The 14253-nt window shown below is 48.1% G+C and overlaps 1 protein-coding gene across 1 annotated transcript in view; it reads left to right on the forward strand.

Annotated features, from left to right (window-relative positions):
* FRMD8 (FERM domain containing 8) overlaps positions 1-14253 on the forward strand; it is an 88501-nt gene that overhangs the window by 12338 nt on the left and 61910 nt on the right. Inside the window, 2 exon segments of the mRNA XM_033954777.1 lie at positions 8647-8705; positions 11883-12049. Coding sequence (XP_033810668.1) covers positions 8647-8705; positions 11883-12049 — 226 coding nt within the window.

Genomic DNA, 14253 nt, shown 5'->3' on the forward strand with positions numbered 1-14253 from the left:
GTCTCGACGTCTGCCTCGAAGACCTCGGTCCCGAGCAAGTCCCCCTCGACCTTGAAGCACTCGGGGGTTCCGGCTTCGAAGACCTCGACCTCGGTTAAGTCTCCTCTTCCTCCTTCAGGTTCAGCTCTGCTACCGAAGCCACCTTCGGAGTCTCTGGCCTCCCAGGCAGTGAGTGTAGTCCTGCCAGCCTCGACGAGACCTCCTCCCAAACATGCCTCCATTTTACAGGAATAATCTACCTCGAGGTTGCCGATGTTCGAGGATATGCTAAAGGCTATTCTAATCACGCAGATCTCCTCAGGTTTGGCACAGCTTGCCCCAGCCTCGACGTCACCTGTTGTGAACCAGCCTGAGCGTCGCGCCGAGGGCCCTCGAGGCAGGCAGCGTTGGTCTCGACGCCTCTCCTCGGTGAACGAGGCACAAAACCGGTATATACCCAGATTTAGAAAAGGGTACAGAAAGAATCAAGCAAAAGACCCAGCATGGTTAACCAATGAAGTTAAGAAGGTGGTAAGAGATAAGAAAATATCCTTCAGGACGTGGAAAAAGGACAAAACCGAGGAAAATTGGAAAGAGCACAGGAAGCACCAAAGAGAATGTCACCGCGCAGTCAGAAAAGCAAAGAGAGAGTATGAAGAGAGACTTGCAAAGGAGGCACGGAACTTTAAACCTTTCTTCCGATATGTGAAAGGGAAACAGCCGGCAAGGGAGGAGGTGGGACCCCTGGACGAGGGGGACAGGAAAGGAGTAGTAAAGGAGGAAAAAGAAGTAGCGGACAGATTAAACATGTTCTTCTCGTCGGTCTTCACAAAGGAGGACACATCCAATGTACCAGAACCGGAAAAATTCTTTAAGGGAGACCAAGAGGATAAACTATCGTGCATGGAGGTAAGCCTCGAAGACGTACTCAAACAGATAGACAAGCTAAAAACTGACAAATCTCTGGGCCCGGACGGAATCCACCCAAGAATACTAAAAGAACTTAGAGACGAAATAGCGGAGTTACTGCAGCAGATTTGCAATCTATCCTTAAAAACGGGGGTAATACCAGAGGACTAGAGGATAGCAAATGTTACACCTATCTTCAAGAAGGGATCCAGAGGCGACCTGGGGAATTACAGACCGGTCAGCTTAACCTCAGTTCTGGAGAACATGGCTGAAGCGATAATCAAGGACAGTATCAATGAGCATATAGAAAGAAATAAGCTGATGAGAACAAGCCAGCATGGTTTCTGTACTGGAAGATTTTGCCAAACGAACCTGCTGCACTTCTTCGAAGGGATAAGCGGACATTTGGACAAAGGCGACCCCATAGACATAGTATACCTGGACTTCCAGAAAGCCTTTGACAAAGTACCTCACAAGCGCCTACTAAGGAAACTGTGGAACCACGGGGTGGAAGGAGACATACACAGATGGATCGGAAACTGGCTGGCGAACAGGAAGCAGAGGGTAGGAGTAAAGGGACACTATTCTGACTGGAAAGGGGTCACGAGTGGGGTCCCACAGGGGTCGGTGCTGGGACCACTGCTATTCAATATATTTATTAATGACCTGGAAACAGGGACAAAGTGCGAAGTTGTTAAATTTGCAGATGACACGAAACTCTCCAGTAAGGTTAGATCTGTAGAGGAATGTAAAGAACTTCAAATGGACCTGAACAGACTGAGTGAGTGGACAAATAAATGGCAGATGAGCTTCAATGTAGAAAAATGTAAAGTTATGCACATAGGGAAAGGGAACCCGATGTACAGTACACAATGGGGGGGATGGTACTGGGGGAAGGCAACCTAGAAAAGGACTTGGGGGTTTTGGTAGATAGAACAATGAAGCCAGTGGCACAGTGCGCTGCGGCCTCAAAAAAGGCAAACAGAATGTTGGGCATTATCAAAAAAGGTATCACTACCAGAACCAAGGAAGTTATCCTCCCGCTGTATAGGGCGATGGTGCGACCGCATCTGGAGTACTGCGTTCAGTACTGGTCACCGTACCTTAAGAAGGATATGGCGATTCTCGAGAGGGACCAGAGGAGAGCGACAAAAATGATAAAGGGCATGGAAAACCTCTCATATGCTGAGAGGCTGGAGAAGCTGGGGCTCTTCTCCTTGGAAAAGCGGAGACTTAGAGGGGATATGATAGAAACTCATAAGATCATGAAGGGTATAGTGAAGGTAGAGAGGGACAGATTCTTCAGACTAGCAGGGGCAGCAAAAACTAGAGGGCACTCAAAAAAATTGAAGGGAGATAGGTTCAAAACAAATGCTAGGAAGTTCTTCTTCACGCAGAGGGTGGTGAACGCCTGGAATACACTTTCAGAGGAGGTGGTAGAGCAGAGTACGACTTTGGGGATCCATGGGTACAATTAGAGGGTTACTATACAGTACAGAAGGCTGTAAATTAATAGAGTAGTAGAGAAATAGATCACTACAGGTCATTGACCTGGGGGGCCGCCGCGGGAGCGGACTGCTGGGCGTGATGGACCTATGATCTGACTCAGCAGAGGCAATGCTTATGTGATTCCTTGCCTGTTCCCTTGAGGCGTACTTCTCCTGCCGCTCGTCCTCGTGCAAAGTACCGGTCGAGGCGTCTCTCTCCCTTGAAGCAACGGTCTGCGAAGTGGCCCCGGGATTCTTCCCCGAAGCGGGACAGATCGCCGGGCCCTCGCTCTACGGGGTCCGTTCAGCCGTCGGACCTCATGCAGTCGGACCCTACTCTCCTCCGCTCTCCTGTGTCGTCTCGGTCCCCGGACCGTTGGGCCCCGAGATCAAGGACCCCCGCCTCCATTCCATGTAGGCGGGTTTCTTCTTCCTGGGGCTCGCCGGGGCGGACTCCTCGGTTCTCCGTTCCTCGGATCCCCGAGTCCTCACTTACCAGAGCTGCTAAACGCAGGATGTCGTTAAACCCCCCCCCCCTCATTCTTTTAGTGGGGCCTCCTCGACGTCCATGCTTGTGAACACTGATGTGCCGGTGCAGTATTCGAGGGAGGCTTCTCCCTTGTTTTCGGCTGTCCCGAAGTCTCGCTCGGCTTCCCCCCTGGAGGGCTCTTCCGCTAGCAGGCCTTCCTCCTTCACCAGGTTTGTGGTGGACATGGGCAAGGCGCTGCAATTGGACCTCCAATCTGATTCCCAGGTACACCCGGGAATATTTGGAGGAGATGGAGCTTCCTTATCTGCCAAAGGAATCCCTTCATCTCCCTTTGAATCTGGTTTTACAGCAGACTTTCTTCCGGAATTTGGAGACGCCTTATGCTATCCCGGCCATTCCGTCCAAAATGGAATCCCGGTACCGGACCGCCCTCTGTAAGGGGTTTGAAAAGGCTCAACTCTCCCACCAGTCTCTGGTGGTGGAATCTACCCTGAAGAAGTCCAATCCTTCCCGTGTCTACGCGGTTGTCCCGCAGGGCCGGGAGGGCCGGACTATGGATAAGTTTGGCAGGCGCCTCTATCAGAGCTCGATGATGGCGAACAGGGTCCTGAACTACAATTTTACGTTCACTTCCTATCTTAAGAAGTGCATTAAGACTCTGCCCTCCTTCCTGGATGATTTGCCGGTCCATCGCCAGGCGGAATTTCGCCGGCTCCTGGATACGCTGTCCCAGATTAGGCTTTATATGTTTCAGGCGACATATGATGCCTTTGAACTCTCCTCCAGGGTCTCCGCCTTCGTGGTAGCTATGTGCCGCCTGGCTTGGCTCCGCATAGTTGATATGGACCCGAATCTGCAGGATCAGCTGGCGAATTTCCCCTGCTTGGGCAACGAACTCTTTGATGACTCTTTCGAGGTGGCCACTAAACGCCTCTCAGAGCATGAACGCTCCTTTGCCTCCTTGGTCCAACCCAAGGCGAAGCCCGCTCCAAAGTCCTACAAGTTGCCTCCCTGGCACTTTCCCCAGTAATCTACGCTAGTGTTTTCGAGACTGCCCCCTCAGCAGCAGCAGCGGGCCCCTCAAAAACCTCAGGCCCCTGTGGCGGCCAAGCATGCGCCGTCCTTTTGACTGGGTGGGAGCAGGCCGGCCCCCTCTGTCCTCAAACCTTCTCCTCTGCCTATAGGTGGCTGTCTCGAAGCTTTTTATCCCCGCTGGGAAGTGCTGACTGCGGACAATTGGGTCCTCTCCATCATCAGAGAGGGGTATTCCCTGCTCTTCTGGACACCGCCTCCGTACCGGGCCCCAAGAGGGTATCCTTCCAGCAGAGCGCAACTCCTCCTCCTTCTCCGGGAGGCTCATACTCTTCTTCGCCTCTGGGCGGTGGAGGAGGTCCCCTTGGATCAGCGGGGCTCCAGGTTCTACTCACGGTATTTTTTGATCCCCAAAAAGACCGGGGATCTGCGCCTATCCTGGACCTCCGAGAGCTGAACAAGTTCTTGGTCAAGGAGAAGTTTCGTATGCTCTCATTTCCCACATTGTACCCACTGCTGGACGAGGGGGACTGGCTTTGCTCCCTGGACCTGAAGGAGGCTTATACTCGCATCCCAATCCACCCGGCCTTTCGCAGATTCCTTCACTTTCAGGTGGGGGACCTTTACCTGCAGTATCGGGTCCTCCTGTTCGGGCTTGCTCCGTTCCCCCGAGTCTTTACCAAATGCCTCGTGGTGGTAGCGGTGGCCTTGCAGTCCCAGGGCCTTCAGGTGTTCCTGTACCTCGACGATTGGCTTATCAAAGCACCGTCGCGGAGGAGGGTTATCTCAGTGACCTGATGGACTATTATCTTCCTTCAGTGCCTGGGCTTCGAGGTCAACTTTCCCAAGTCCCAATTGTGCCCCTTTCAATCTCTGCAGTTCATTGGAGCGGTGCTGGACACAATTCGCCTCCGCTCATTTCTGCCTCAGCCTCGGCAGGCCACCCTCATCCACCTCTGTCGGCAGGTCTCCCGTCAGTCCACGGCCTCCGCCAAGCAGATGATGATCCTGTTGGGTCACATGGCCTCCATCGTTCATGTGACTCCTTTTGCCAGACTTCACCTCTGAATACCTCAGTGGACTCTGGCGTCCCAGTGGAGGCTGGACCAGGATCCCGCCTCTCAACGCATTGTGGTGACTCCCTCCTTGAGGCGTTCGCTCCATTGGTGGACGCTCTCTTCAAATCTTTTGAGAGGTTTTCTCTTTCTCACGCCCCTGCCGCGGAAGGTCCTCATGACGGACTCCTCCGTGTATGCCTGGGGGGTCACCTCGACGGCCTCCGAACCCAGGGTCTTTGGTCGAGCGCCGACTGTCGCTACCACATCAATCTGCTGGAGCTTCGGGCCATTTACAATGCCCTGGTCGCCTTTCGGCATTTGCTTTGGGATCAGGTGGTCCTGGTGCGCATGGACAACCAGGTGGCGATGTTATTATGTAAGCAAACAGGGGGATATGGGTTCCCTGTCTCTTTACCGGGAGGCTCTTTGGCTTTGGGCGTGGGCGATACGTCACAATATCTTCCTTCAAGCGGTCTACATCCAGGGAGAGCACAACTGCCTTGCGGACAGGCTGAGTCGTCTTCTCCAGCCACACGAATGGTCGCTTCATGCCTCGATTCTGCATCAGGTGTTTGCTTGCTGGGGGACGCTGCAAGTAGATCTATTCGCCTTGCCCCTCAATCACAAATTGCCTCTCTTCTGTTCCAGGATTTACTCCCCAGACCGTCTCGAGGCGGATGCTTTCCTTCTGGATTGGACAGGCCGGTTCCTGTATACATTCCCTCCTTTTCCTCTGATCCTGCGGACCCTAGTGCAGCTCAAGTCGGCTCATGCCGACATGATTCTGATAGCTCCTCGTTGGCCCCGGCAGCCGTAGTTCTCCCTTCTCCTTCAGCTCAGTGTCAGGGAGCCACTGCTTCTGCCTGTGTTTCCTTCTCTGCTGTCTCAGGATCAGGGTTCGCTGCTGCATCCCAATCTGCAGTCTCTACACTTAACGGCTTGGTTCCTGTGCGCATAACTCCCTCCTTCGGTTTTTCTCAGTTGGTCTGGGATGTTGTTGAGGCTTCTCGCAAACGTTCTACTCGACAATGCTATTCCCAGAAGTGGTCTAGGTTTGCTGCGTGGTGTGCTTCGCGTGCCCTGGAGCCGCTGTCTGCCGCCTTGCCCTCTGTGCTGGATTATTTGCTCCACTTGTCTCAGTCTGGTCTCAAATCGACTTCTATTCGAGTCCACCTTAGTGCGATTGCGGCCTTTCATCAGCCAATTGATGGGAAATCGCTCTCCGTCCATCCAGTGGCTTCTCGATTCATGAAGGGCCTTTTTAATGTTCATCCTCCTCTCAAACCTCCTCCGGTGGTTGGGATCTTGATGTGGTTCTGGCTCAATTAATGAAACCTCCATTTGAGCCCCTGGATAAGGTTCACTTGGAAGGTGGTTTTTCTTGTTGCTCTCATGTCTGCACGCAGAGTGAGTGAGCTGCAAGCTCTGGTTGCGGACCCGCCTTTTACTGTTTTTCATCATGACAAGGTGGTCCTTCGTACTCATCCAAAGTTCTTGCCCAAAGTGGTTTCGGATTTCCACCTCAACCAGTCCATTGTTCTTCTGGTGTTTTTTCCGAGGCCCCATTCTCATCCTGGTGAAGTGACGCTTCACACTCTTGACTGTAACAGGGCGTTGCCTTCTACCTCCAATGCACCCAGTCTCATCCGACGGCTCCTCATCTTTTCATCTCTTTTGATCTTAATCGGTTGGGCCATCCTGTTTCCAAGCGCACCTTATCCAACTGGTTGGCTGCTTGTATTTCTTTCTGCTACGCTCAGGCTGGTCTTCCGCTGCAGGGTCAGGTCATAGGGCACAAGGTCAGAGCGATGGCGGCATCTGTTGCTTTCCTCAGGTCTACGCCTATTGAGGAGATCTGCAAAGCTGCCACTTGGTCCTCGGTTCATACTTTCACCTCTCATTACTGTCTGGATGCCTTTTCCAGGCGCGACGGCTGGTTTGGCCAGTCGGTTTTGCGTAATCTGTTCTCCTAAATTGCCAACTCTCCAACCGTCCCTTCCTAGTTAGCTTGGAGGTCACCCACATGTCGAGAATATGCTGCTTGCTTGTCCTGGGATAAAGCACAGTTACTTACCGTAACAGTTGCTATCCAGGGACAGCAGGCAGATATTCTCGCAACCGTCCCACCTCCCCGGGTTGGCTGCTTTGCTAGCTATCTGAACTGAAGACCACGTTGAGGAGACGCGCCCTCTAGCTGAGCGGGAAGGCACGCACATGCGCGGTGCAGTACTAGCAAACTTGAGATCTTCAATCAAGTTTGCTTGAAAAGCTGTCCGCGTCGGGGCTCCGTGGATGACGTCACCCACATGTCGAGAATATCTGCCTGCTGTCCCTGGATAACACCTGTTATGATAAGTAACTGTGCTTTTCAGGTAGGCATCTGAGGGAACCTCCACTTAGGCTTTGCTAGGCATCCTAAGAGTTTGGTGCTGAACTCTTAATTGCTCATTTAAATTTTTTTTTTTGGGGGCTATGGTCAATTACCATGCCAAAAAGATTGAGTGCAGATTCCAAAGTTAGGTGTCCTTGATAAGGGTGCCTAACCCCGCCTAATATAAGCACCCTATACATAATCTGACCTGTCTGTCTATCATTCTCCCCCTTTCCCTCCTCACTTTCTCCCCCCATTTTTCCTTCTTTCCCTTCCCCTTCCATCTTCTCTCTCTCTTTCCCCTTCCTCTCCCATCTTCTCTCTCTCTTTCCCCTCCCTCTCCCATCCTGTTTTAGAGATCCTTTTTATTTCTTTTATACAATTGCCATGGTGCTTAAATATCCAGTTAAAATCACTTGTTCCTACCTAACTACTGACTGGCATTTAGGGCTTCTTCTATCAAACTGCGTTAGCAGTTTTTAGCGCAGAAAGCCATGCTGAATGACCCGTGCTGCTCCCGACGCTCACAGGAACCCTATGAGCGTCGGGAGCAGCGCGGGCCATTAAGCGCGGCTCACCATGCTACAAACTGCTAGCTAGCGCAGTTTGATAGAAGAGGCCCTGAGTTTATTCGGAATTTGATATACTGCTTTAGCCAAAAGGATCACAGAGACAATTAAAATGGAAAGAATGAAGTCCAACGTTAGACAGGAAAGAGAAATCAAATCATACTACATACATTATATAGCATAAGACAAAAGAAAATTATAAACAAATATAAAGTAAAGGAATTCAAATCAATCTGGAATATGACCTTCAAAAGCAATAACGAAAAAAATGGGCCTTTAAACAGGCTATAAATATTTATTAATACTTCCTTCAAGCCTGAAGGCTGAAATTTCACAGGCAGGGAGCGAGATAGAAACAAGACAGTGCCACCGAATTTTAGCTCTAACCGCTACTGCTCCATCTGGTTAATACAGGGGGAAGTCAGAGGTCGGTACTTGGTATTAAGTGGTGATCAGACCGCTAGTCAGTTAAGTTGCCTCACTTTGTTTTTTTTCTATGTTATGGTGTTGTCCTCTATTTTGAGCTGCGCAACTAACATTGGGCAGCAGAGGAGGAGGAGGAGGACATGGCTTCCCAACATGCTTCCCAAATAGCCTAGGAGGGGAAGGGGAAGGAACGAACGCATGAAAGACTCCTGCTAGCTTTTTGATCTGGTTTGAAACTCTGGTCTCCTGTGGCAGTTCCATGGGAAGGGGTGGATTTTGTGTCCTTGGACTGCCCTACTGTTATTCTGAATGCTTTTTCTCATAGATGAGCCATCCTTGCAGTTCCGAAGAAATGTGTTCTTTCCAAAGCGGAGAGAGTTACAGGTAAGTTAAAGAGGCAAATGAAGCTGTTAGGATGCAATACAATAAAAATTCTTTTATATTCCACCACCATCCAAACATTGTCATGTGGATTACAACATAAAAATCTAGGACACTTCTAGTAATTACAATATCTGAAAAATGCATAAAATTACAATATACGACTAGCATCTAATCTTTTCTTATCAAAAATGCATATGAAAGCAATTACCTAAGAAGTAATGATGTGTTCTGCAAAGTAAGATGTATATAAAGCTTGAAGACACAGATTTGGCTTTTTTTTGTGTGTGGGGGGGGGTTGGGGGTTGGTGGGGAGATTTGCATTAATATGACTATAGTAAGGAGGGCGGCTAATTCTCCATCTGCATATAGAGTCCATAGATACAAAACTAAACAACTAATCAAAAAAGCCAGTGAAATAACTTCCAAAGTTGTACAAGAACTTTTTATAGAGGGAAAAGGCCTCAGAAGCCATGGGGCAGACACCTGCACCGGAGCTATGAGAGACAGCACAGTGCTCAACTGCTCTCCCCCATGCTTCTATCATTGGCCAAAAACCCACTAGCGTTGCTGAAAAGTTTATAGTTCAAGCGTACTGGCTAATCATATAGCAGTGTCTAAGCACAGTACATTCAGTGAAAAAATTCAAGAATTCAAAAGCAAATGTGACTGACTTATCTTTTGATGTTTAAATGTGCTGCAAAACGCTGCTCTAGGTTGCTGTTCACTCCTCTGTCACTATGCAAAAAACAACAACTTGGCAGCGGGAATAAATCCCTGCTGTGAGTAGCCGACGATGGCCAACATTTCACGATCACACAATCGTTTCTTCATGGCTCTAAAGTGGAAAAATTACTTGCAGATCCATTCACCAAAGCAAAGATTTAATTCAGTCTTTCCGCTATGGCTTTATCCCCTCTGAGCACCCCTTTCGCTCCATGATCATCAAGAGGTCCCACAGATTCCCTCGCAGGTTTTCTGTTTCTGATGTACCTAAAAAAAAATTGCTATGAGTTTTTGCCTCTTTTGCAAGTTTCTCTTCATATTCTTTCTTAGCTGTCTTTATCCATGCTTTGCATCTAACTTGCCAGTGCTTGTGTTTCTTCTTATTTTCTTGTTTTTTGGCTCTAATAGCCTCTTTTACTTCACCTTTTAACCACGCCGGCTCTCGTTTCCTCTTCTTTCTACCTTTGCTGATAGTGGAATACATCTGGTCTGTGCTTCCACGACGATGTTTTTAAATAAAATCCACGCCTGGTTTACAGTTCTAACCTTTGCAACCGATCCTTTTAGCTTCTTTTTAACCATTTTCCTCATTTTATCATAGTCACCCTTTCGAAAATTAAACGCCCCTACAGTAGATTTCTTTTGCGACATTAACTCCCGGTATCGGTTCAAATTTGATCACGTTATGATCACTGTTTCCCAGCGGACCCAACACAGTTTACTCCAGTACTATGGGCTCCTTTTATCAAGCCACGCTAACCAGTTTAACGCGCGTAATATCGCACGTTTAAACCGCCAGCCGCTAATGCCTGCTTTGAGCAGGTGATAGTTTTTTGGCCAGCGAGGGGGTTAGCGCGTGATTAAAAGTCGCGCACGCGCTAACCCCGCTAGCTTGGCTTGATAAAAGGAGCCCTATGTCTTGCATTCCATTAAGGACCAAATCTAAAATAGCACCCCCTCTGTCGGTTCCCAGACCAGTTGCTCCAAGAAGCAGTCATTTATGACATCTAGGAATTTTACCTCCCTAGCACTCCCCGATGTGTAACATTTAGCCAGTCAGTGTTGGGGTCATGGAAATCACTCATTATTATAGTGTGCCCATTTCTCCAGCTTTCCTAATCTCTGAAAACATTTTTTCATCTAGTCTGCTCTCTCTTATAACTCCTGTGCAGACACGCCCTGTGGCTTCTGAGGCCTTTTCCCTCTATAAAAAAGTTCTTGTAACAACTTTGGAAGTTATTTCATTGTGGTTTTTTGTTGGGTTTTTTTTTTGGTTCAAGGTACAGTGGAACTTCGGTTTGCGAGCAACCCGGTTTGCGAGTGTTTTGCAAGACGAGCAAAACACTCAGCAAACTTTTGCCTCGCAAACCGAGCATGTTCTGGTGTACGAGCACCCCCCCCCCCCCCGCTCTAACCAGCATCGCACCCCCTGCGAGAACCGCAAAGCACCCCCATGCTGAAAGCAGCATCCACCCGCCCTTCCTCCCAAGCACTTGGTCCTTACCCCTTCTGCTCGTTGTAAGTGTGAATACTAGCTCCCACCTCTTGCCTGGGCTGGGCCTTGAGCATCTGCGCATGCTCAAGGCCTTCTGGCTCTCGTTCTCTCGGAGATCTTGTTCTCTCTCCGAGAGAACGAGAGCCAGAAGGCCTTGAGCATGCGCAGATGCTCAAGGCCCAGCCCAGGCAAGAGGCGGGAGCTCGCATTCACACTTACAACGAGCAGAAGGGGTAAGGACCAAGTGCTTGGGAGGAAGGGCGGGCGGATGCCGCTTTCAGCACGGGGGTGCTTTGCGGTTCTCGCAAGGGGGTGGGTGTTTCGCGGTGGGGGGGAGGGTTGTGATGCCGGTTCGGGGGGGTGCGATGCTGGTTAGAGCGGGGGGAGGGGGTGATGGAGCAGCGCCGGTAGCCTCGGGGAGGGGGTTGGTGGAACGAATTGTTCAAGTTTCCATTATCTTCTATGGGTAAAGTTGCTTTGATATACGAGTGTTTTGGTTTAAGAGAATGCTTCTGGAACGAATTATGCTCTTAAACCAAGGTACTACTGTATATACTTGGCACATAGTATCCAGCAAATTTATAACTGGAATTTTGATTAGTTTTGCATTTTTACGTACTCTGGTTCCTCTATTTTTGTTTTGATATAGAGTCCATGGAGCCATTCCCCTTCCCTTTCTTCCTATGCCTAAGTTCCCCTAGCTATTGATAGACTCCATACCATATATATATATATATTGTTTTATAATTCTTTATTCATTTTTTCATCTTTCAACAAGTGTACAATACACATATCAACAATTAACAAATCACTTGAAAATCTTATCAGCAATGTCTTTATATAAATAATAATCCCTCCTCCCCCTTCCCTCCCTCCCTCCCTCCCTGATATTAATTTCCAAATAACTATACCATATATAATCAATCCCTCTTTCCATCTTTGTATGATGGCTTTTGCAGATTGAGAACGAGGACATCTTGAGACTTCTGTATGAAGAGGCCAAGTTCAATGTGCTAGAAGGACGGTACCCATGCGATGTGGAGGATTGTGAAAAATTGGGGGCTTTGGTCTGCAGACTGGAGTTAGGCCCTTTTGATCAGGATCAACATACACCTTCTGCCTTCAAGTAAGGAGACACTTAGAAAGGAGAACTATCCATCTCTCCTTAGGAATCTGTGTAGTTCATGAGACCTGTTCTCAGGCTACTGCTGACATGTAGGATGCAGACATACTGCAGTCTGATCAGTGACATAGTAGATGACAGCACTTGGGTCCAAAATGGCCAACTGTGATGTGTTAGAATTGCAACAGCTGCTCTGTACAGATATTGTTGCTGCTCCTTTCCTCCACTGACCCAAATGTCCACAAGAATGCTTCCTTTTATGTTGTTAAGAGGTATGCATGTTAAGGGCATGTACTGGAAGAGGGCATTTTTATGTTAGTGTGTTTTCCAGTGCAATAGGTGAAACATTCTAGACCAGTGGTCTCAAACTCAAACCCTTTGCAGGGCCACATTTTGGATTTGTAGGTACTTGGAGGGCCTCAGAAAAAATAGTGAATGTCTTATTAAAGAAATGACAATTTTGCATGAGGTAAAACTCTTTATAGTTTATAAATCTTTCCTTTTGGCTAAGTCTTAATAATAATGTTGTAATTTATAGCTAAAGAGACATATGATCAAGAAACAGTTTTATTTTACTTTTGTGATTATGACAAACATACTGAGGGCCTCAAAATAGTACCTGGCGGGCCGCATGTGATCCTGGGCTGCAAAATTTGAGACCACTGTTCTAGACAGATAGATTGTGTCCCAATAGCCACGTGCCATCTACAGAAGGAATCTACTCTGGTTTTTTTTCTCTGTGCCTCTGCTGTATTTCACTGTCCTCTATAGTTCCACCTACAGTTTTTCGCTTGTGCACGCATGCCAGCAGGAGTGTGTTTGCTCTGCTCTTTCCATTTTATTATTTTATTTGGTGTTTTTTAAATCCCTTTTGGGGGGATTTCTTGTGCTCTGAGAGATTTGTCAGCTCTGCCTGCATTGAGATCACACAGACTTCGGTCTGCAGCTGACAGGCCAATCCCTGGTGATACCCGTCAACCAGCCTGAATTTGCTTAACAGGAGCTCGGGGCCGTCCCCATATTTCTCCTTCCACTGAACAAAGGTTCGAGCACAGGCTGTTGGGCATCCGTAGGAGACTCGGCGGTGTCTCGCAGAGTGCCATTCACATTTTTTCCCTTTCGGCCGTCTCTGAGCACGTCTGTTCACAGGGGTGGAGGTGCAATCAGGTATAGGGTCTGACTGGCAGCCCGAAGATCAGCATTGAAAAGACATTCCCAGTATGAGGCAGCTCTGATTCCAGCTACTGTAAGAGAGCTGAGGCAGGCTGCAGCACATTCCCAACATAGGTCACAGTGAGCAAAGGCTGTCGCAGGCTGTGAGGTGAATCGGGGGAGGTTTGAAAATTTGAACTTTTGAAGGTTTCTGCATGTCCTCATGTGTTCCCCCACCTGAAAAATCCTAAAATCTTGAACTTTGTTATGTGAAAAATATCATGAATTTCTTAGCAGCGGCCATCTTGGATTTTTAGCAATCTTTTTTTTAAAAGCTCCCTCCTGCAAAACTAGCGTTTATTTTTTTGGTTGGTTGTTGTTTTTTTTTAAATTGCAGTTTTAATATAACTTCACAAAAGATCTCTTGCTCAAGAGAATCAGATGGAAAAAATTTTTAACAAAACCATTTCGAAAAGAAAACAACTTAAATCTTTTAGATCACAATTGAGGAGGAGGAGAATACTTAGGGCTCCTTTTACTAAGCTGCGGTAGCGTTTTTAGCGCGCGCTAACCCCTGCACTATGCGGGGAAACTAATGCCAGCTCAGTGGAGGCGTTGGTGTCTAGCGTGCGCTAAAACCGCTAGCACAGCTTTGTAAAAGGAGCCCTAAGAGTGAGGAGCAACTCAAATATAGCAAAATTACAAAGGAATAGGCTTAACAGTAAATAGAAAGAAAACGGCTCTTATTTTACCATTATTATGACTGTCTTAAGATCTTACTAAACTGTCCCAGTTGCCATTTTCTTCAAGTCCAGGAAAGATCGGAGTTGTTCTGGCATGAAAAAAATATACCTTACGCATAGAAATTAAATTAAACATTTACATGGGTATGCTAAAAGAAACGTTGCTCCAAGTGTTAATGTTTCAGATATTGCTAGAAACAATTTTCTCCGCTCCTGTGTAGTTCTTGTGACATCAAGGAAGATCCACACTTTTTTCCCATAGAATAACATCTGAGAGTTATGGAAAAATAACCTTACTATAGCGTTAACATC

Source organism: Geotrypetes seraphini, chromosome 8 (genome assembly GCF_902459505.1).
Source record: "Geotrypetes seraphini chromosome 8, aGeoSer1.1, whole genome shotgun sequence".
NCBI lineage: Eukaryota > Metazoa > Chordata > Amphibia > Gymnophiona > Dermophiidae > Geotrypetes > Geotrypetes seraphini.